We start from the raw sequence: 24908 nt of genomic DNA on the forward strand, positions 1-24908 counted from the left end.
TGTAAACAAATTGCTATCATGAAAATACAGACCATAATAGAGCTTCTATTGATGATAAATTCTTTAAAATAAAGGTTTAGCTTTTCTGAAATATTATATGCATTTTATGAAAAATATTTTGCCCACTTTGACCGACTTTGGTTTAGCAAAAGTCCAAACAAAGACAATATAATATACTATGTGTAGTGTAATGTGGTAAAGTGACAAGATCCGCTCCATCTAAAACTGTTGTATAATTTTAAAACATAAAACTATTCACTAGTGATTTAATACTTTCTGTGTAATAAAAAGAAGTGTAAATTATTATAATTAGAAATTATTATATATTGGCAAATGGAAATCATTATACATTTGATTATGAATTCTAAATTATTATATTTGTATTACATACACTGCCGTTGAAAAGTTTGGGATCAGTAAGATTTATTTTATTTTATTTTTTTATTAATTTCTTTGAACTGCAGTGTAAATAAATGTATAATATAAATTAATATTATAAATGTGAGATTTTGGAATAAAAAACAACTACTAAAAATAAGGCAGAATTTTTTTATGGAGAACTATAGTTTGTAAAAACAGTGTCAACAGTGGGAATAATAATGAATACATAATAAATCACCACTGTAATAGATGTCAGAACATTTAATACAATAAAATGGGTCAATGGAAACAAAGTAATGCTTTGTGTTTAAGGCAAGATTTAAAAAAAGTTTCTCAGCATAATCAGTTTGGTCCACTGGGTTTGTGATTGATAAGATCCCAGTAAAAATCTCAGAAAAACAAGCGAAAAAAGTCATAAGCAATTCAAATTACATTTTATAATATCAAATAATGGACTGAGAAATTATGGTGTAATATAATACGATATGATATATGATATGCAGCATTTTGCAAAGAGTATGAAAGAAATGTCATGATAAAATCATGAATATCGTCCACTGAGAGAAGACAAACATCTTCTTACAATCAGCTCATGATTTCACATTTCATTGAATTCATGTAAATAAAAACCACACAGTTAATGTCTTAACAGTGCTGATAGAATGTAACCTTACATTACTCAAAAGGCATCAGGTTCATGTGTCTTTGTGTTTTCCCTGTACATAATCGGCTCGAAATGAGGAAAAACATTTTGATTCGATGCTCGTATCCTAAAGTCTGTGTTCACATTGGCATTTTAATGACCAGACCGACATGGTTATTATCTCTTTTATCACGCTCCAGAAGGCAGACCATAGCTTTTATTTTGTCATAATTTTAGGTCTCCTCTATAAAAGCACCCTTTGCATCTGCTCTTCACTCTGTGATTAAAGAAACTTTCTGTTCAGAGTGTGTTTGTGGTATAACTGAAAACTGCAGATGATCGAGACCAGTCTGAAACAGTTTTATTTAACATATCATTGAAATATTATTAGTTTTAATTAACACTTTGAATTAGTTTTGTGTATTTGTTTCCTTTTTTTAAAGTTTTAGTAATTTACATGTTTTCTATTATTGTTAATATTTCTTAAATATATTTAATATCCATGTAGTTTTCATTCGTTTTTATTTTTTATATATTTTATAACATTTTTAGTTAACTTTTAAGTAATTTATTTGTTGGTTTTATAAACATTTTTTTATGTATATATAGATTTGATTAATATTATAATATTAATTTAATAAATTACATTTTGTCCATTTTTATTTTAGAGCTAGTTTAAAGGGATAATTCACCCAAAAATCATTAATTATGTTATTAATGGAGTTATGTTATTAACTCGTGAACGAGTCATTTTCTGTCTCGGCTCGGTGTTCATCTTCAGTTCTCTCTTCACAGCAGTTCAGTCAGTGTACTGTTTGAGTAAATGAATTACTCCAGGATATTGGTTTGTTTTAACTCAGAGGGAGTGTCAGCCACATTAAACAAGTTAACAGCTTAAAGGGATAGTTCACTCTCAAATTAAATTTTGATATGTTTTAGCTTACCTCAAGGACATCCAAGATGTAGGTTTCTTTGTTTCCTCAGTATTTCCCATTTTGATATTTTTAGGTCCAACCGTTCTTGTCTGTGACTCACATAATGGATGTCTATGGTCACCACCTCAAAGAGCATGCACAGAGGAGTCAAAATTAAACAATTCCCCATCGTAAGTACACATTGATGACCTAATACAAGAAACGAGCGGATTGTGTAAGAAAACAAACAGTATTTATATCGTTTTTACCTCTTGTACACAACCACGTACAACTGATCTGAGTGCGCGAGTGCTTCCCGATGTGACGTGCGCGCGCGCTCTGGCTTAAAGTCTGCGCAAGCGCGGAAAGCGCCAGAAGCGATCTCTCGCGCGTGTACATCACTCATTGTTTACACTTACTGCCTATGGTTTACACAGATTTCGGAAGTATTACCTTTCACTGTGAAGATCTAAACATATTTAGACGTACAGCAAATTGCAATGGAAGACGATTTCAATATATCCATAGACAACGTTGAATTTTTTCACAACCATATTTATTTGAAACAGAATACACAGACCAAGTACTCAGGAGCGATCCGCTGCAGCAGCACGTCTTCAAGCCTCAGAGACAGAGATCTCTTCACAATTGGTGGTGTTTTAGTAGCAGGTCTTGTGAGATGCCAACAGAAGTGGAGAGCATATGTTGTCACGAATGGAACAACTACAAGACGACGACGAGGACATTAACAGTATCACATCACACGCCTGCCTGACTGAAGATCCTGAGTTTTCTCCGCTGTTGAGACGCAGCGTTTTGCACGTTGTGTTTAGTTTGCTACATATAAACTGGAGGCGACGTCCAATGCCAGAGGGACCCAATGGCACGCTGTCAATAGAGTGAGTAATGTGTTGTATTTTTATTATAAACGCTTGCGCTGACTTTAAGCCAGAGCGCGCGCGCACGTCACATCGGGAAGCACTCACGCACTCAGATCAGTTGGACGTGGTTGTGTACAAAAGGTAAAAAAGATATAAATACTGTTCGTTTTCTTACACAATCCGCTCGTTTCTTGTATTAGGTCATCAATGTGTACTTATGATGGGGAATTGTTTAATTTTGACTCCTCTGTGCATGCTCTTTGAGGTGGTGACCATAGACATCCATTATGTGAGTCACAGACAAGAACGGTTGGACCTAAAAATATCAAAATGGGAAATACTGAGGAAACAAAGAAACCTACATCTTGGATGTCCTTGAGGTAAGCTAAAACATATCAAAATTTAATTTGAGAGTGAACTATCCCTTTAAGTCATTTGTGGATTAATGCGTATTAGAGATGTGAACCATTTAAAACGATTCAGTTCGATTTGGTGAACTGGTTCAAGAAGATCTGGTTACATCGAGTGATTCGGTCATGAACCGGATATGACAAACTGCTTTGTTTTGAACTCTCTCACAACAGACACGGAAGAGAAGACAATGCTGAATAAAGTCGTAGTTTTTGCTATTTTTGGACCAAAATGTATTTTTGATGCTTCAGAATATTCTAACTGACCCTCTGATGTCACATGGACTACTTTGATGATGTTTTTCTTCCCTTTCTGGACATGGACAGTAGACCGTTCACACAGCTTCAATGGAGGGACTGAGAGCTCTCGGACTAAATCTAAAATATCTTAAACTGTGTTCAGAAGATGAATCTCACGGGTTTGGAACGTCATAAGGGTGAGTTATTAATGACATAATTACGATTTTTGGGTGAACTATCCCTTTAAGTAATTTAATCAGTATGAGCTATTTTCATATTTTCTTTTTTAAATATGACTATAGTTTTTAATATTTTGAACAAGTTGTTTTATTATTTTTTTAATTTGATTTCAATTTTAGTTAAAGTTATAGTAGTTGTTTTTTGTAATATATATATTTTTTAAACATTTAAAAAAATGTTATCTATTTAGTTTTATCATTTTTATTAATTTTTAGTTATTTTAGTGCATTAAGTTCACCTAAATTAAAATTAAAATGTTGCTGTGCATCACTTCAAGTAACAATTTTTAATTGTTTAAAATTTGAATTATTCTGATTGTGATTAATTATATTAACCCTGGTTTAATTGGCTTAATATTTAATCTGGTGAACAATGAAATAAGACGGCAAGAGAAATACGCTAGTTTTGCCTCAACTATTTCAAAAAGTCATTTTTGAATTATGGTTCAAAGATCTACATGTATACGTAGTGTCTTCACATTAAAACAACATTTCCAAGTCATTTTTGTGCATAATACCAAATCTCTGCATGTTTCAAGTGTACCCCATTAAAGTGCTTTCTTGACTCTTTGAACGCAGCCGTAGGATTGAGTTCATCTCAAACCAGCTGACTGACCCTAGTATGCAGCACACAAATTAAGACACGGATGTCTTCAAATGTGCATGAACTCTCGAGTCCAAGGCGAGGCTACATAACTGCGTATGAGACTCAGCTTGTGCTTTCATTGGTCGTGCAGGCAGTGTTTCTTTCCCTTGTTGTGCTCCATCAGTTCGAGCATCTCCAGGATGAGGGCCCTGAGGGCTCGAGCGAGCTGCTCCGCGCTGTAGGGCTTCCCAAGAGGAGGAACATGCACAAACGCAGACCTGCCCTCGCCCAGAAACAGAGACGTGTAGTAGGTGTAATCACACAGATACCTGCGGAGAGAGGACGGAGTGTTTGTCAAGAAATACACCAGTGCTCTGTACCCAAATAAACATTTGCTAGAAATCTACTCATCCAAGATTAGGATGAGTTTGTTTCTTCATCAGGAGAAATAATCCACAAGAAATCCACACCACTCCAGTCCATCAGTTAATGTCTTGAGAAGCGAAAAACTGTGTGATTGTATGAAACACATCCATCAAGACATTTTTTACTTCAAGCCATTGCTTCCAGCTAAAATATGAGTCTATAATCCATAATAATGCTTCCTCCAGTGGACAGAGTCCATCTACAACAGTCACTCACATCAAAATCCAGCCACATATTTGCTTAGAGCTGTTTAAACGGTCCTTGATTTGTGCAGATTTCTCTACTGATTCAGATTAGACTACTTTTTCACTGGAGGAAGCATTATTATGGACTCATATTTTAGCTAGTGTGAAGTAAAAAATGTCTTAATAATGGATTTTTTTTGCAGAAACGCAGCTTTTGTCTTCTCCAGATGTTAACTGATGGACTGGAGTGCTGTGGATTATTGTGATGTTTTTATCAGCTCTCATTCTGACGGCACCCATTCACTGCAGAGCACCCATTGATGAGACACTGATGCAATGCTCCATTTCTTCAAACCTGATGAAGAAACAAACTCATCCTAGTCTTGGATGGACTGAGGGTGATGACATTTTTAGCAAAATTTCACTTTTGAGTGAACTATTCCTTTAAGAGTCAATCAGCATTTTAATACAGACTGTATTCAGGGTGCGCAAGTTCTCAGACTCACTCACTTTCAATTGGATTACAGCATTTAGGACTGATATAAACAGAAGATTTTGATATTTAAAACAGGTTGTTAATTCAAATAAATAGAAACTTTTTACTAAATTCAACATTAAAAAAAAAATCTATAAAACTCTATAAAAAAAGAATCTTTAAACGTAGTTGTGATCAAATTTTTACTAAATAGATCTGTCAAAGCTCAGCTGTCAAAATAATTTGTGTCTCATGACATTAAAAATCATCAGACAGATAAAAACATGTTTTACAGATGACTTAGTGCGTCAAAATTGACATTTTGGTGGTTCATTGCCCTAAAGTAAATCCTTATTAGACTATATGCAAACATCTGTTATGTGAAATTTTTGGCAGTACCCAACAAAACAACTTTTTATGATTATTTTCTTATTTATTTTGCAGATTCTGCAAGGTGTATGTAAACATATGACCATGAGCGTACATTAAAGAGCTTTTTGCTGCATGTCAGAGAAACGTCCATACCTTCCAGCATCCTTTGATACAGACACAGAGACACAGAGCCCGGCCGAGTCGACTCTCTTACAGACCGTGTCCATGTCGATGACAGAGTGAATGCAGTCCGGTCCTCCTTCCAGACAGCAGCGGGATTCAGGACAGAAACTGCAGTTGTCGAGACACATGTAACCCTGATTATGCCCACACTGCTCGAGCGTTACTGTAGTGGCCATCCCAGACACTCCCACGTGGACCACTAGCTTCGAAAAAACAGGAATAAAATGTACAAAAAAATTATTATTGATGAAATGAACTCCTAAATTGGAAAGATTAATCATTAGTTCTATTATATACACTGGTGGCCAAACCTTGTGAATTATTAAGATTTTTTAAAGATGTTTTTCATGAAGTCTCTGCTGCTCACCAAGACTATTTTTTTTTTGTAAAAAAAAAAAAAAAAAGCAAAAGCAGTAATATTGTGAAATATTATTATAAACTAATTTGGTTGAAAAAATATTGTGCAGCACAACTGTTTTCAACATTGATGATAATCAGAAATGTTTCTTGAGCAGTAAATCAGAATATTATTCTGATTTTTGAAGATCATGTGACACTGAAGACTGGAGGAATGATGCTGAAAATACAGCGGAGCATCACAGAAATAAATTACATTTTAAAATATATTCACACAGAAAACAGCTGTTTTGATTTGTAATAATATTCCATTATATTACTGTATTTATATATATATATAAATACTGAACACCTAAATTGGCACATTAATACATTAATATTATTATTTCTACATTGCATATATATATAAATATATATATATATATACATTATAATATATAAAGAACTTTACTTATGGTATATAACACTCTGCAAACATTTAGCATCACTAAACAAAAAAAACACAAGCATGATCTCATTATTCTACTTGAGGAAGATGCTGTTTCCATAGAGCAGGCAGGAGAGTCTGGACCGCCTGATACTCCACAGGAACTTCTGCGACTTGAAGCTTTACATCGTGACCCAGACCCAGTTTCTCCAGCTCCTGACCAGAGGAAATGTTTATGTTAAAGTCATGCAGATGCATGTGAACAAATAGGAAGTACAGCTCACAGATGATTATACCTGTACTGCCACCCAGCTGGCATTGACAGCATGCTCCCCGAACGGCTCAAAACCTACAGAAACACAGAGAAACACAATCATACGACAGAAAACCCCTTCAGAGGGACTCGAGACCCCTCATCATACGTCTTTTATAACGGACTGTTACACCTTTTACACTCACTAGGGCTTCAGGACACTGAAGTCAGCTAAATCTAAACCCAGCAGTCCAGAGTCCAAGACCTGATCCTGCTTTAATCAGTAACTCAAACAAATCTGTGGTTAAATACTAAAATTACTTACTAAAAATAAACAAAAACTAAATCTAAATCCGAAATTAAATAAACTAAACCAACAGCAAAAACGAGTAAGAATGAGAAAGGCACATAAAAATAACTAAAAAAATTATCTGGAATTAAAACTCAAGATATAAAATAAATGCCCATCATAAAATTCAAGATATGACTTAAAAAAAATAACAGTAATACAAAAAAAAAAAGCTGACTCCAAAATTCTTCAAAGAATATAAAAACAACAACAACAACAAAAAACAATTCAAACGAACACAGTCAAAAATTTAATTAAAGATGCCCCAAAAAACCACTATGGTAAATATAAAAATATAAATATAACTATATAAATATAAAACTATTTATTAATATAAAAAATGAATAAATAAATAAAAATTGCAGTATTACCATGGTAAAAATTAAAACTAATAAATAAATAAATAAAAATTGCAGCATTACTATAGTAAATGTAAATAAATAAATAAAAAACTAGAATCATGGTCATTTTAAAAGAATAAAAAAAACATGAGCACAAAACTACATATGCAGAAAAATAAATTAAATAAATAAAATGAATAAAATAAAATAATAAAACACAAAACGGTGTTAATTTTTTTTATTAAATTTCTTTTTTTACCAACAGCATGGTACTTCCCGATAGTTTTGTGCAGTGGTAGTACTTCGATATAAATAGATGTTTTTATGCATTTTAGTCTTGTATTTAGTGCTTTAATCTTCATCATTTGAATGGCATGAAATCGAAATAACATCATGCAGCTGTCACTAGAAAAACTCTTTAAACTGACACAAGAATCACACGAGCCATCAAAACAGCCCGTTTTTCGCTCCAACACTGCCATCAGAGTTTACCTGTCACGATAACCGTCTTCTTCTGCTCCATCGCTGAGAAATGAGAGAGTTTCGATCAAGAACAGAACAAAGATCATCAGACGAGATCTTCACAAACTGACATAAACACATCACGCTCCTGCTCTTCCTCTCGCTGTCTGAACTGAGACTAGGGACAACAGCGCCATCTGCTGCCCCGGATGTGTCTGCCCTCGGCAATAATTCAGTCAATAAATAAAGTGACGTGACATTCAGCCAAGTATGGTGACCCATACTCAGAATTCGTGCTCTGCATTTAACCCATCCAAAGTGCACACACACAGCAGTGAACACACACACACACACACACACACTGTGAAGACACACCCGGAGCAGTGGGCAGCCATTTATTCAGTATCTCAGAAAATTAGAATATTGTGAAAAGGTTCAATATTGAAGACACCTGGTGCCACACTCTAATCAATTATTTAACTCAAAACACCTGGAAAGCGTTTAAATGGTCTCTCAGTCTAATTCTGTAGGCTACACAATCATGGGGAAACTGCTGACTTGACAGTTGTCCAAAAGATGACCATTGACACCTTGCACAAGGAGGCAAAGCCACAAAAGGTCCTTGCAAAAGAGACTGGCTGTTCACAGAGCTCTGTGTCCAAGCACATTAATAGAGAGGCGAAGGGAAGGAAAAGATGTGATAGAAAAAAGTGTACAAGCAATAGGGATAACTGCACCCTGGAGAGGATCGTGAAACAAAACCCATTCAAAAATGTGGGGGAGATTCACAAAAAGTGGACTGCAGTTGGAGTCAGTGCTTCAAGAACCACTACACACAGACGTATGCAAGACATGTGTTTCAGCTGTCGCATTCCTTGTGTCAAGCCACTCTTAAACAACAGACAGCGTCAAAAGCGTCTAAAAGACAAAAAGGACTGGACTGCTGCTGAGTGGTCCACAGTTATGTTCTCTGATGAAAGTAAATTTTGCATTTACTTTGGATATCAGGGTCCCAGAGTCTGAAGGAAGAGAGGAGAGGCACACAATCCACATTTCTTGAGGTCCAGTGTAAAGTTTCCACAGTTAGCGATGGTTTGGAGTGCCATGTCGTCTGCTGGTGTTGGTCCATTGTGTTTTCTGAGGTCCAAGGTCAACGCAGCCGTATACCAGGAAGTTTTAGAGCACTTCATGCTTCCTGCTGCTGACCGACTTTATGGAGATGCAGATTTCATTTTCCAACAGGACTTTGCACCTGCACACAGTGCCAAAGCTACCAGTACCTGGTTTAAGGACCATGGTATCCCTGTTCTTAATTTGCCAGCAAACTTCCCTGACCTTAACCCCATAGAAAATCTATGGGGTATTGGGAAGAGGAAGATGCGATATGCCAGACCCAAGAATGCAGAAGAGCTCAAGGCCACTATCAGAGCAACCTGTGCTCTCATAACACCTGAGCAGTGCCACAGACTGATCGACTCCATGCCACGCCGCATTGCTGCAGTAATTCAGACAAAAGAGCCCCGACTAAGTATTGAGTGCTGTACATGCTCATACTTTTCATTTTTATACTTTTTAGTTGGCCAAGATTTCTAAAAATCCTTTCTTTGTATTGGTCTTAAGTTATATTCTAATTTTCTGAGATACTGAATTTGGGATTTTTCTATAAGTTGTCAGTTATAATCATCAAAATTAAAAGAAATAAACATCTGAAATATATCAGTCTGTGTGTAATGAATGAATATAATATACAAGTTTCACTTTTTGAATGGAATTTATGAAATAAATCAACTTTTGGATGATATTCTAATTATATGACCAGCACCTGTAAATAAAATAAAATAAAAACAGGGAACACAAGTGTTAGAGGGTCATTTTTTTTTCTAATAAAAAAAAGATAATAGAATAGAAAAGGAAGAGAGACTGCAAGTGTTAGAGGGTTAAATGAAGATGGAAGAGATGTGTTTTTAGCAGTTTTTTGAAGATAAAGACTCAAATGCTTGGATTGAGTTGTGCAGGTCACTCCACCAGGAGGGAACAGTTAATTTAAAAGTCAGGGAAAGTGATTTTGTGACTCTTTGGGAGGCACTAAATATAAAACATAATTCTGAAGAAGTGAATTTAGGTAAAGTGGTGCAAAGTCAGTGGTTTTGTACGCAAACATCAATGCCTTGAATTTTATGCGAACAGCTATTGGTAGCCACTGCAAATTGATAAACAGATGTGTGACGTGCCCTTTTTAGCTAGTTAAAGACTTCTCTTGCTGCCACATTCTGGATTAGTTGTAGAGTTTGACAGAATTGGCTGGAAGACATGCTAAGAGAGCATTGGAATAGTCCAGCCTTGATATAACATATATAGTTTGAACTAATATATGTATAAAGCAAGTCTGCAAAACCAGGCAATTTTATCAGTGTGGTCTGAAAAATTCAGCTGATCATCAATCACAATCCCAAGGTTTCTGGCTGTTTCTGAATGAGTTATGATTGATGTGCCTAGATGGATGGTAAAATTGGGATGAAGCGATGGATTTGTTGAAACCACAAGCAGTTCTGTCTTGGCAAGGTTGAGTTGAAGGGGATGGTCCTTCATCCAGTAAGAAATGTCTGTTAGACAAGCTGAGATGCAAGCAGCTACCATCGGATCATCAGGATGGAATGAGAAGTAGAGTTGAGTTTAATCAGCATAGCAGTGAAAAAAAAGTGGTCCAAGAACCGAGCCCTGAGGCACCCCAGTAGTTAGATGATGTTACTTGGACACCTCACCTTTCAAAGATACTTTGGACGTATCTGAGAGATAAGACTCAAACCACTGGAGTGCGGTTCCTGAGATGCCCTTTCCCAATTGACAGGAGGATCTGCTGGTTAACCGTGAAGTATTTAAGATTTGGAAGCCGCTCTTGCCAGTCTTAGGGGCTTCAACCACTGAGAGCAAGGCGGTTGAATTTCCGCCAAAAACACCAGGGTTGTGTTAATAATGTGAGTGAGTGCATGTACAACTGCAGGAGAAATGGCTTGAAGGGGATTAGATGGAATACGATCAAGCTTAATAACTTTTATTAATAAATCATTAACAAACATTATGTAATGCTTAGATTGTTAGTTAATATATATTCACATATCTAGAAACGTGAAATAATGTGCTTGTTAATATTTACTAATAAATGTATTAAACATTACCTAATAACTAACATTTCATGTAAATTAAAAAGCTTACAAATGTCATTAAACACATAATTCATATGATTATGCACATCTTAAAAATCTACAAATGATTTTATATAAAAGCTTTTGTTAATGCACAACACCTTTGCTTCTGTTGAGGTGAAATATGGGTAAGGTATATCTGTTTATAACGCATTGTTTTGATAAATGATCAATTAAGTAGTTTATCAAAAATTTGTTGTTGTTGTTTTCCCCTTCTGTTCATGTATGAATCAAGGAATATTCTGTTAAACGATTCACAATAGTATACTAATTTAAGTGTTGAGGTGATAAAAACAGGGAAGTCGTGGCCTAATGGTTAGAGAGTTGGACTCCCAATCGAAAGGTTGTGAGTTTGAGTCTCGGGCCGGCAGGAATTGTGGGTGGGGTGAGTGCATGTACAGTTCTCTCTCCACCTTCAATACCACGACTTAGGTGCCCTTGAGCAAGGCATCGAACCCCCAACTGCTCCCTGGGCGCCGCAGCATAAATGGCTGCCCACTGCTCCGGGTGTGTGCTCACAGTGTGTGTGTGTGTGTTCACTGCTCTGTGTGTGTGCATTTCGGATGGGTTAAATGCAGAGCACAAATTCTGAGTATGGGTCACCATACTTGGCTGAATGTCACTTCACATGTTTTACACCCAAATTACAATGTGTGTAATATCTTTACCAAACATTTAACTAACCACCCTTTACACAACACGCTTTGTTACAGCTAAAAGTCCAGTGCCTATAAAGATAGTAAAAAATGAGTTAATGTTTATAGACATTTACAAATTAAGAATAGTCTCAACTTTAGATTGGCTACTGCAAAAACATGAACAAATGATTTATAAATGATTTTTAAAGATGTGAAAATAGGGTAAATTTGGACACTTTTTGCCATCAAAATGACTGCTCATGAACGTACTAATGATTAGTAAATGTTTAAAAACATTTACAACTGATGAATAGTTTCCACTTTAGATTGGGAACTGCAAAAAAAATTAACAAATAATTAATAAATGATTTAAGAAATAATTATAGAGTTCTACAAAACAAACAAAGACCAATGACCTTTAAAGGCTGTGATTATGAGTAAATGAATATATTAACATGAATACTTTGTGAAGTGCTTAAACTTAATAATTAAGCTATTTTTTCACATTTGTAAATGTAAAAATGAGCATTAGCTAATATGTGAACTGAAGTTTAAGGACACGTGTAAGCATTTAACAGAACATTAACAAATACATTTTTAATCATTGTGTAATTTATGTTAATTTTAATCACATTTGTAACCATTAGCTAATGACCAGTTAAGCACTGTATAATGTTTGTTAATGATTTATTAATGAAGCTTTTAATCATTGTAAACCATTTGTCAAAATCATTTGAAGATTTTTCTTTAATGTGTGATCGAATTGAAAGTTTAATGACATTTGTAAGCATTTTAGTTTACATTAAATAAGTATCTGTTAATCATCTGGTAATGTTTAATAAGTTCATTAGTTAACATCTCACATTTCTAGATATGTGACTATATATTAAGTAATGATTACGTAATGTTTGTTAATGATTTATTAATGAAAAAAGTTATAAAGTGTTACCCCTTAACATGCACTTTATGTTGACATCAAATAAAGCTGGCATGATCAAATATGCCACATCAATGTCATTTTTATTGCCAGTTTTAATCTTTGATCTTCGAAGTGATCTTTGCTTAAACAAAAAATCACTCAAACATGCATGGACCTGGTTTATGAGGCGTGTTTGGTGATTTTGACATGTGTGCCAACACCCATAGCTGAGGTCTGGTTCAAATCTGTCTGCACGAGCAGGTTTCTGAGGAAAGAAGGACTTTTCATTGTGGTGTTTATAGTTAATTAGCAGTGTTCCTTCATGAGTCACGCTTAACATGGAGGCAGACACCTTCAGCTTTGAAAAAATATTTTTTTACAGTGTAATTATAAAAAATGAGAATTTAAGAATAATATTATTTTTTTATTAAAATTTTAAAGACAATTTTCATTTAGCAGTCAAGAATCAATCTGCTAAAATGAATAATAAATTACTGAATTATATATATTTATTACACATTGAATTAAACCTGAAATTTTTAAGTAGAAAGAATAAAAGACTAAAATAGTATTTTGCTGTAAAACACACTCCAATAATGTTTTATTTACATGAATCAGTTACAGCATATATATATAGGTTGAAGTCAGCTAAAATGGGCCATGTTTTGGTAAATGACTTATAATACCATCAAATAAGCTATGCATGAGATCTAATGATATTTTTATTAATTACCGTGGGTCTCTTAAATATTTATGTATTTTTTTAAAGGTCAAAAAGTATAACTGTTTTCAAGTTATGAGAGTTAGAGTATCAGCAGGTACCTTCATGAGATACGGCACAACATTCAGGTAAAATGTGCCAACTGTTCAGTTAAAATGGGCCAATATAAAAACAGAACAACACAGGTCATTTCAGCTGAAATCATTTTATTTTTAACAGTAAATTGACACTATTTTCAGTAAAATGTGAAATATGTTTACTATTTAATATCGACTCCAAGCTTTTGAATGGTATAGTGTATAATGTTACAAAAGCTTTTTTGCTGATGCTGATCTTTCTATTAAAAATATTTTAACATTTACATTTTTTTTTAAATCTCACTGTTCAAAAACTTTTGACTCATAGTTTATGTGTGTTTGTATTTTTTTAAGTCTAGATTTATATTCCCCTCCTTGAACTGCCACCTTAACGTGGTGGAGGGGTTTGAGTACCCGAATGACCCTAGGAGCTATGTTGTCCGGGGCTATTTGCCCCTGGTAGGGTCTCCCAAGGCAAACAGGTCCTAGGCGACGGGTCAGACTAAGAGCGGTTCAGAACCCCCTTATGAGAAGACTAAATCTAAGGACCGTGACGTCGCCCGGTATGGCGCAGCCGGGGCCCCACCCTGGAGCCAGGCCCGGGGTTGGGGCTCGTATGCGAGCGCCTGGTGGCCGGGCCTCTCCCCACGGGGTCCGGCCGGGCTCAGCTTGAAGGAGCGACGTGGGGCCGCCTTCCCGTGGGCTCACCACCTACAGGAGGGACCGTAAGGGGCTGGTGCTTAGACAATCGGGCGGCAGTCGAAGGCGGGGGCCTCGACAGCCCGATCCCTGGACACGGAAACTAGCTCTAGGGACGTGGAACGTCACCTCACTGGTGGGGAAGGAGCCCGAGATTGTGCGTGAGGTTGAGAGGTTCCGACTAGCGATAGTCGGGCTCACCTCTACGCACAGCTTGGGCTCTGGAACCACACTCCTCGAGAGAGGATGGACTCTTCACCACTCTGGAGTTGCCCATGGTGAGAGGCGGCGGGCTGGTGTGGGTTTGCTTATAGCCCCCCAGCTCAGCTGCCATGTGTTGGAGTTTACCCCGGTGAACGAGAGGGTCGCTTCCCTGCGCCTTCGGGTCGGGGATAGGTCTCTCACTGTCGTTTGTGCCTACGGGCCGAACGAGAGTGCAGAGTACCCGGCCTTCTTGGAGTCTCTGGGAGGGGTGCTGGAAAGTGCTCCGACTGGGGACTCCGTCGTTTTACTGGGGGACTTCAACGCCCACGTGGGCAACGACAGTGACACCTGGAGGGGCGTGATTGGGAGGAACGGACCCCCTGATCTGAACCCGAGCGGTGTTCAGTTATTGGACTTCTGTGCTAGTTACAGCTTGTCCATAACGAACACCATGTTCAAGCATAAGGGTGTCCATCAGTACACGTGGCACCAGGACACCCTAGGCCGTAGGTCGATGATCGACTTTGTGGTCGTTTCATCCGACCTCCGGCCGTATGTCTTGGACACTCGGGTGAAGAGAGGGGCGGAGCTGTCAACCGATCACCACCTGGTGGTGAGTTGGATCCGATGGCGGGGGAGGAAGCTGGACAGACTCGGCAGACCCAAACGTACTGTGAGGGTCTGCTGGGAACGTTTGGCCGAGTCTCCTGTCAGAGAGATCTTCAACTCCCACCTCCGGCAGAGCTTCGACCAGATCCCGAGGGAGGCTGGAGATATTGAGTCCGAGTGGACCATGTTCTCCACCTCCATTGTCGAAGCGGCCGCTCGGAGCTGTGGCCGTAAGGTTTCCGGTGCCTGTCGAGGTGGCAATCCCCGAACCCGGTGGTGGACACCGGAAGTAAGGGATGCCGTCAAGCTGAAGAAGGAGTCCTATCGGGCCTGGTTGGCTTGTGGGACTCCTGAGGCAGCTGACAGGTACCGGCAGGCCAAGCGGACTACAGCCCGGGTGGTTGTGGAGGCAAAAACTCGGGCCTGGGAGGAGTTCGGTGAGGCCATGGAGAAGGACTATCGGTCAGCCTCGAAGAGATTCTGGCAAACCGTCCGGCGCCTCAGGAGAGGGAAGCAGTGCCCTACCAACGCTGTTTACAGTAAAGGTGGGGAGCTGTTGACCTCAACTGGGGATGTCGTTGGACGGTGGAAGGAATACTTCGAGGATCTCCTCAATCCCGCTGTCACGTCTTCCATTGAGGAAGCAGAGGCTGAGGGCTCAGATGTGGACTCGTCCATCACCCAAGCTGAAGTCACCGAGGTAGTCAAGAAACTCCTCGGTGGCAAGGCACCGGGGGTGGATGAGATCCGCCCTGAGTACCTCAAGTCTCTGGATGTTGTGGGGCTGTCTTGGCTGACACGCCTCTGCAGCATCGCGTGGCAGTCGGGGACGGTGCCTCTGGGATGGCAGACCGGGGTGGTGGTCCCTCTTTTTAAGAAGGGGGACCGGAGGGTGTGTTCCAACTACAGGGGGATCACACTTCTCAGCCTCCCTGGGAAAGTCTATGCCAGGGTACTGGAGAGGAGAATCCGGCCGATAGTAGAACCTCGGATTCAGGAGGAACAGTGTGGTTTTCGTCCAGGCCGTGGAACACTGGACCAGCTCTATACCCTCTACAGGGTGCTGGAGGGTTCATGGGAGTTTGCCCAACCAGTCCACATGTGCTTTGTGGATTTGGAGAAGGCATTCGACTGTGTCCCTCGCGGCGGCCTGTGGAGGGTGCTCCGGGAGTATGGGGTCCGGGGCCCTTTGCTAAGGGCTATCCGGTCCCTGTACGACCGGAGCAGGAGCTTGGTTCGTATTGCCAGCAGTAAGTCAGACTTGTTCCCGGTGCGTGTTGGACTCCGGCAGGGCTGCCCTTTGTCGCCGGTTCTGTTCATGATTTTTATGGACAGAATTTCTAGGCGCAGCCAGGGGCCGGAGGGGGTCAGGTTTGGTGACAACACGATTTCGTCTCTGCTCTTTGCGGATGATGTTGTCGTGTTGGCCTCATCAAGCCAGGACCTTCAGCATGCACTGGGACGGTTTGCAGCCGAGTGTGAAGCGGCTGGGATGAGAATCAGCACCTCCAAATCCGAGGCCATGGTCCTCAGTCGGAAAAGGGTGGCTTGCCCACTTCAGGTTGGTGGAGAGTTCCTGCCTCAAGTGGAGGAGTTTAAGTATCTTGGGGTCTTGTTCACGAGTGAGGGAAGGATGGAACGGGAGATTGACAGACGGATCGGTGCAGCTTCTGCAGTAATGCGGTCGATGTACCGGTCTGTCGTGGTGAAGAAAGAGCTGAGCCGCAAGGCGAAGCTCTCGATTTACCGGTCAATCTACGTTCCTACTCTCACCTATGGTCATGAGCTTTGGGTCATGACCGAAAGGACAAGATCCCGGATACAGGTGGCCGAAATGAGCTTTCTCCGCAGGGTGGCTGGGCGATCCCTTAGAGATAGGGTGAGAAGCTCAGTCACCCGGGAGGAGCTCAGAGTAGAGCCGCTGCTCCTCCACATCGAGAGGGGTCAGCTGAGGTGGCTCGGGCATCTGTTCCGGATGCCTCCTGGACGCCTTCCCGGGAAGGTGTTCCGGGCGCGTCCCACTGGGAGGAGACCCCGGGGAAGACCTAGGACACGCTGGAGAGACTATGTCTCCCGGCTGGCCTGGGAACGCCTCGGTGTCCTCCCAGAAGAGCTGGAGGAAGTGTCTAGGGAGAGGGAAGTCTGGGGTTCTCTGCTTAGACTGCTGCCCCCGCGACCCGGCCCCGGATAAGCGGAAGAAGATGGATGGATGGATGGATTTATATTCATATCTCGGCCTATAAACCTATTTTCAATCTCAATTTCTGTGTAAAAATGTGTGTGTACATGCAGCCCATTATAGTTTAACCAGCCATTTCAAACTAAAATGCAGTTTTTCACAAAAACCAAAGATTCTTTTTTAAATTAAACTTTTTTTATTTGAAAAAGCATGTCATAACATTGTTCATAAACCTTTGCTTTGCTGGTAAGCTTACGTATAACTGCGTTAGTACCCTTATTGGTGAAGAATTACATTTACTATGTCATGCTCACTTTACAATTTCTCTGACAAGCTTCATGTAACACTCTGCCCTGCCTGCCTTAAGGAACTCAGACTGATCAAAATGATTGTTACATGTCAACAAGTGTTGAAGCAACAATGCACGATCAGTTATTGTGACTGACTATAAAAAATGTAAGAGATATGATGTTACAACCTCATTTGGCCAATTTAATCTGACCCTATATAAATTCAATCTTGTCAAATGAATAATAAATGACTGAATATTTCCTTAAACTGTTATAGATTTGTATTATCAATATACACATCGATATATTAATGCAATTAAATTTTATGTAGAGAACTGCATCATTCTAAGGATTTTATTTTCAAATAAACACAATGAAGTGTCATATCTTTCTGTGTAATAACTGTCTGTTGTACTCTCTTATTTTCCCTCTTCCTTCAGTAAGCTGTAATTTCTAAAGCTAAAAATGCTTAAACGGTTGTGTTCTTCCACCCACTCGAGGAGCATCCACTGCAGCACTGCACATCTTCACCCTCGCAATCCACCTGCCTATGCGTCACTGCTGTCATGGCAACGGATGATGATGCTGCTATTCTCTGATGCAGACGTCCACAGACGTCATCACATCCCATTCAGATCTCCCCCTCTCTTTCTCAGACTCACATCCTGCAGTGATATTTATAGAAACCCTACGGCTCGCCAACGCAGCTAATTCAATTCATAAATTCAATTTAACTTCTAAGCATCATCACATCCCTCAATATCAAGATTTCTGAGTAAATTTATCAAGTTCCCTTCAAAGATTTTATGACAGGTCAATCAAATTAAATGAGTTTTGAGGTATTTAAGAGAAACAACCATAGTAGATATAGAATTAATTTTTTTATTTTGCATACAACATGCTCAAAACATATATATATATATATACATAAAACATTTATATTTTAATAAAATATGTTAAATATTTAATAGTTAATATATAGCATATAACATGCTCATAACATTTGGCAGAGAAAAAAAACTTTAAATATTTAAAATAATAGATTTTAATAAAATATTTTAAATTCTAATGGATAGAAGCAAAAATGGATGGGGCAAAATTTGACTCGACAAATTATTATTATTATTATTTTCCTGACATGTTGGTGTTATATCTTTTACTTGGATGTTATAAGTTGTAAGTTGATTTTTAAATTTGTAAAAACTAAAAATTGTGTCTGTCTTCATTTCAGGCTGCAAAGCAACAAATGTGATTATTTTAAAGGAGGCTAGTTCTTTTCTATACCCTCTGTACACACACACACACACACACACACACACACACACACACTTGTACATATTTAAATGTATCCTGAGGGCTTTAACGCGTTAAAAAAGAAGGAACATTTTCTCCCAGACTGCCTCTTTTCTCCACCCTCGCTATGACGTCAACCCACAATGCACCGCACTGTTTACCGTTTACTGCCCGTCTCCGCGGCGACAGCGACGAGCGCGGCCCCTTTATGCAAACCAAACCGGAAGAGGACGTCATCGTTGGCCAATCTCAGCGCTCTAAAGTGACATAATGGAATTTTTAGGGATAGAAAACTTGCAAATGCGTACCGACGCCCACAGATAACACCTCACGAGGAGAGAGAGAGACGACAATATCACAAAACAACATCATAAAGCGATTCAAAACAAACGAAGAATCAAGAATACGCAAGAATATCATCTAAATGACTCGTTTGGAGAACAGAAGCAGGGTGTAGGATGGGAACAAGTCTCTACCCAGACGAGGAACATCACGCATCATGATGAAGAAAGACATGAGTTTGAACCTAAACGACCAGAACAGCTCCAGCCTGAAGCCGGATCTGAGGGATGCTGAAGGGATCCTCAGTTCCCCCGAGCTGGGGCTCCTGAAGCTGGCTTCTCCGGAGCTGGAGAGGCTCATCATCCAGGCCAACGGGATGGTGACCACCTCGCCGAACTCCCAGTTCGTCTACCCGAGGACGGTGAGCGACGAGCAGGAGTTCGCGGAGGGATTCGTCAAAGCCCTGGAGGACCTTCACAAGCAGAACCAGCTGAGCGGAGGCGCGTGCGTCCCTCCGGCGCCCAACAGACTCGCGAGTGGCACGGATCTGCCCGTGTACACGAACCTGAGCACGTACGGGAGCACCACAGTGAACTATTCCACGGACACCATTCCGTTCCCTCCTCCTCCGCCGCCGCCCGCGCAGCCGTCTCTTAAGGACGAGCCGCAGACAGTTCCAGATATGCAGAGCTTCGGCGACAGTCCTCCGCTGTCCCCCATCAACATGGACACACAGGAACGCATCAAGGCCGAGCGGAAGAAGCTGCGGAACCGCATCGCCGCCTCCAAATGCCGCAAGCGGAAACTGGAGCGGATATCCCGGCTGGAAGACAAAGTGAAGAACCTGAAGAGCCAGAACACGGAGCTCGCGTCCACCGCGAGCGTGCTGAGAGAACAAGTGGCGCAGTTAAAACAGAGAGTGATGAACCACGTTAACAACGGGTGCCAGTTACTGCCTAACCAAGTTCAAGCTTATTAGAAAAAAGCCTTTATCTATCAGTGTTTGGGTGGTTTACAAACAACATGCTCTGGTTTGATTAAACGTCACATTTCCACAGCAGTGCACGGGAGGTTGTCGCGAGATATTGTGTAGGCCACCACAGTTTAAAATATTAAGGAAACACAGTATTTATGAAGCTGATCTACTTCCGCGAGAAAATATAGTCTCTGACTTGACTGTCAATCGCGCGCAGTGATTCGGTGAACGCTGTTTCGCATAATAGCCTAAGACTGGAACTATATTTCTTATTTATGGTTAACTATTATATGTTTGATTGGATAAGCAGCGTTCCTAACATTTTCCTAAAACGTTCAAGTATTAGTTCGCGTGTGTGTATGACAGCTGTCATTCTGTTTTGGTATAGTTTAGAACTATTTTGGTTGCTTTAATTGTAATAATGGACTTTTTAAATTAAATAATAGTATTAAGTACTATCAGCATTGCTATGCAGCACAACTAGAAATCGGTGATGACGTAAAAGGACCGCAACTATATCTGTTTTATGTCATCTATTTTTTTGTGTGACAAAAAGCGTTCCTAAAGTTTCCTAAACCATCACTGGAAAGCTCTCTCTTTGTATCATTCCGCTGTGTGTCGTTTGGCGACACGACCGTGTTTTGGTTTCTTTAGGAACTACTTTCGTTGGAAGTGCTTTTATTTTAATATGTTCATTAAATTATTATATTACTTGCAATCATTCCGATAGAAAATACAGTCCCTGAGTCGACTAAATGCTATGCAACAAAACTAAAGTTTTTGATATTCTAAAAGGTTTTTTGCCTTATAGCTGGTTCTTGTATTTTAGCACTACTGGAACTCTGCATTTACCAACCATCATGCATTTATATATACACACACACACACACACACACATATAGTAAACTAATTTGATGGTGCAAGCAGTATTTCAGAAGCACTGCATTCACTGTATCACTAACTTGTTGACAGCTTCCTCTGGAACTATTTTCTTTGGCAGAGCAACACCAAAATGATTGACTATATAATATCAGTTACTCAATATAAATGGCTGTATGAAAGCAATATCACATTGCATATCATATTGCTTAAATACACACAGGAGTGCATCAAAACCCTCAGTGTTAGTTATGAAGTATATTAAAACTAATGAATTCATATCCTTGGTGCCAGTCAGCTGTCTGTGTGCTGAAACATTATTCTGAGCTGGACATGTCAAGTCAACGACCCATTCACTGAAGCAGAACGTCACAGACTGAACTGACCGTCCGTTCTGGTTGGACTGTTGAAATGGACACTACAGGTGCTGGTGTATTATATGTTTACAATATTTTGTAGCAAACGGACTGTGTGCTACATGGTTTGATCTCATGAGAGAAGCAGCGGTATTTCTGCATGCTCCGGACAAACTCTAAATGAGTGCAACCAAACACAACAAAGATGTCATGCATGTATGCTTCATGTCTAAGGCCTTATTAATCACACACTGTATTGATTTTATATTCAACTACTCCCACATTGTCTTATTTTATGCTCTTTTGGATTTATGCGTGTTGTGATGTACATGTAAACGTTTCTCCTGTCACATGTCCTGTACTACCTTGTGTGTACATTAATCCTGTTCAATTCATTTGTTAAATTATATATTTGTGACATTTTATACCCATTTGTTCATGCATACATGTATAAACCTTAAATATCTGTATGAATGGGTGCCGTCAGATTGAGAGCCGATAAAAACATCAGAAGTAATCCAAACTTCTCCAGTCCATCAGTTATTGTGTTGTGAAGTCAAAAGCTGCATTTTGTACGAAATAAATCCATCATTAAGATGTTTTAACTTCAAACTCTTGCTTCTGACTAAAATACAAAGAAACAAACTCATCTGCATCAATTCAGCAAATTTACATTTTTGGGTGATCTATTCCCTTTAACATTATACTGTCTGTCACTGTGGAAATTGAAACAGCGTCATCTAGTGGTTTAATTTGGGATAGTACACCAAATACTCAAAAGTATACAGTACCACAAATAAATGCATGAATGGAATAAAAAGAATCACAATATGTGCATTTTAATCACAAAGCACAACTCACAACCAACATTTTATTTCAAATTATTTGTCTTTATTCAGCTTAGTTAAGGTCACAATCTCAAGTACATTGCTCCATTCTATTTTAATGTCCGTTAATGTTGATAAAATATTTGTAAAGCCTAAAAAAGCAGGTTGCAGGAATAAACCGAGCAGAAGCCTTTAGATTAAAACCAATATCTTTAAAAGAACAAAAATACAGTCAGATTTAACTAACAAGCATTTGGTAATACATGAGGGAAATTGTTCAAATGTATTGGTAATAATATTTCACAGTATTACTGTTTTTAGTGTATTGTTATAGTGTACAGCTGGACTCAAATCACTCAAATCAGGTCATGTGTCATTTCAACCAGAAACAGCACTTTCTATTTGTTTCCATGACAATGTGTGTCTTTTGTCTGCATTCGGACGTGAACTTTATGGTGTTTATTTGCCGGAGGCTTACAGTTAATGCATCCGAGCAAAAAACAGGCATTTGGGATGTTCAGTGGAGCTCCATCATCAGATTGTGTTTACTGCAGTTATTCTTGAAACGGCCTCCTGTCAAAACCACATACACAGACGAATTCATTTAAAACAATGAAAGACCCTCGCTAGACAATACAATGTTAAAGAATAGGAAACGACTTGCCAAAAAAAAGATAAACAAAGATTAATTCACTGACATTGTTATACTTTATATTTCTTTATTGAATGAAAATTAAATTAACATTTGACTTAAGTCAGTCAAAAGTCTAGACATCCTGAAGTCCACTTAAAATACCAAAATGAAATATATAACAAAAATAAAATTAAAATAAGAATTTTTTCTTTATTTAAAATGCAAAAATAAAATATATAAAGCAAAATGAAACAATAAAATCCAGAAAATAAAATGCCAAAAAAGTTAAATACAACAATAAAAATTCAAAATTAAATGATTTTTTATTATTTAAGAAATTTTATAAAATATGTAAAATTCAATTAAATGCCAAAATGTAATTAAAAGAAATCAAAACTAAAAAGAAAAGAAAAAAAAAAGGAAAATAATAGGGAAAATATTTAAAATATAGACAAATCTAACACATATTTCTTATTAGATATTAGAACTTTTGCTTTCATTTTATTTTCAAACTAAATAAAACAATATCTGTACATTTATATTCTATGGCCTTGTTGGGGCTGTTATAAATCGCATAATGAAAATGATGTTTGAAAATAATGTAAGGTCCGAAAGCATCAGGTGAGTTATTTTGGGGTTAAATCAGACTAATTTTTGGTTTCTATTTCAGACAGTCTATTTCAGATCAAATAATAAATGCTATTTTCATGACAGCTCTTTGGACGTCCTGCTCCTCTTACAGTCACTTCCAGTATTTCAGCAGCTTCTCTTATAAATCAGAGAATCATCCCATCAGACGCTGATCTAGATTAAGTCTGTCTCTCTAATGATGAATTGAGTGAGACAGGTCAGTTATATATTTAAAAGCAACCCACTGTTTTTGCAGAGTCTCATGTCACACCCAACAAAGCGAATCCATCTGACACAAACTTTATTCTCACTTAAACTCAACTCCTGTGTCCAAAACTGAATACTATCATATGGTTTTACCCATTTTTATCCCTGAAATAAATCATTTAGCATCTTAACTATAATTAAATAAACATAATGGAAACAGTATTTCACAAACTTTAGCTGGCTATTTATGTCTAATGCATTATAAAAATATTCACAATGTATGTTGTAATCATAGATTTTCAGAAATAACTGTAACGCATTATAATACGTGAAAATACATTTTTAGATTTGAAATTGGTGTTTTAATGTGCAGAGCATTAGGTGCATTACAGGGCATAATTAATGTATTAAAATACGTCTAATGCATTATATACAGGCTTCAATTAAAGTTTTAAATAAATAAATAAAAGTATTTATGCACAAGGTTTTATACTTCAAAATAACCTGCTCCATTAAATTGGAGGAGAAAAAAAAACAACCTAGGATGTACTACACAACTGAATGAGAAAATTAATTACTCAATTTGTCATGTTTCAGTTAAAAAAAATGTACGCCATTATATATATATATATATATATATATATATATATATATATATATATATATATATATATATTCGTTTTTTTTAATATAGTCTAAAAATACGCCATAAATATACGCATGTATGTTTTTTAATAGTCTAAAAATATATGAGACTGAAAAACATAAAATGTATTCATTTAGCAGATGTGACTTTCAAATGAGGAATACAGAAGCAATTCTTCTTGAGGAAAAAGACTAGAATAAAGTGTAAAGATACTCATTTTCAGAACATTATGCATCTCGTCAAGGGTTAACGCTCACAGTGCATTACAGTGTTTTTGTCATTTCATTTGCTTCAGTGAATTCGCTCTCTTAATTTTTTCCGTCTCCACTGGTTTTATTCAAACATTTAGTGTTGTTTGTGTGCTCTGGATCAGATGCAATGGAAATGAAAGAATATAAAATCACATAATTATGAATAATATGAAGTTAATATTATATATCTATATGACACACACACACACACACACACATATATATATATATAAACATGCACACACATACACATCTTTTCTCTTA

The 24908-nt window shown here is 38.2% G+C and overlaps 1 protein-coding gene, 1 long non-coding RNA gene and 1 pseudogene across 3 annotated transcripts; 2 read left to right on the forward strand and 1 right to left on the reverse strand.

Moving 5' to 3' along the window:
* The first annotated feature begins 1186 nt into the window (after positions 1–1186).
* On the forward strand, positions 1187–1557 carry LOC132154103 (uncharacterized). Its single transcript, XR_009437064.1, has 2 exons — positions 1187–1329; positions 1374–1557. It is a non-coding gene; the product is annotated as an uncharacterized LOC132154103 (long non-coding RNA).
* A 2355-nt stretch (positions 1558–3912) lies between these two features.
* Positions 3913–8329, reverse strand: LOC132154104 (pyroglutamyl-peptidase 1-like). 2 transcript variants are annotated; one of them, XM_059562729.1, is made up of 5 exons: positions 8155–8329; positions 7016–7068; positions 6819–6935; positions 5906–6138; positions 3913–4623 (listed from the first exon to the last, which is right to left on the reverse strand). In XM_059562729.1, the coding sequence occupies exons 1-5, from the start codon at positions 8183–8185 to the stop codon at positions 4431–4433; spliced, it is 627 nt and encodes a 208-aa protein (XP_059418712.1). In that variant the 5' UTR covers positions 8186–8329; the 3' UTR covers positions 3913–4430. The 2 variants fall into 2 exon arrangements, with proteins under 2 accessions (XP_059418712.1, XP_059418713.1); XM_059562730.1 differs by lacking the exon at positions 8155–8329 and having other exon boundaries at positions 5906–6134.
* Positions 8330–19184: 10855 nt separating this feature from the next.
* Positions 19185–20290, forward strand: LOC132154435 (transcription factor JunD-like; annotated as a pseudogene).
* The last annotated feature ends 4618 nt before the right edge of the window (positions 20291–24908 follow it).

Source organism: Carassius carassius, chromosome 12 (genome assembly GCF_963082965.1).
Source record: "Carassius carassius chromosome 12, fCarCar2.1, whole genome shotgun sequence".
In the NCBI taxonomy this organism is placed as follows: Eukaryota; Metazoa; Chordata; class Actinopteri; order Cypriniformes; family Cyprinidae; genus Carassius; species Carassius carassius.

What these genes read in the sequence shown, in the direction of transcription:
- LOC132154104 (XM_059562729.1), bottom strand. Translation starts at nt 8,185, where the DNA reads ATGGAGCAGAAGAAGACGGTTATCGTGACAG. An exon ending in GAAGACGGTTATCGTGACAG is followed by an intron (nt 7,069 to 8,154) that starts GTAAACTCTGAT and finishes GTGTTTCTGTAG; the next exon opens with GTTTTGAGCCGTTCGGGGAG. An exon ending in GTATCAAAGGATGCTGGAAG is followed by an intron (nt 4,624 to 5,905) that starts GTATGGACGTTT and finishes CTCTCTCCGCAG; the next exon opens with GTATCTGTGTGATTACACCT.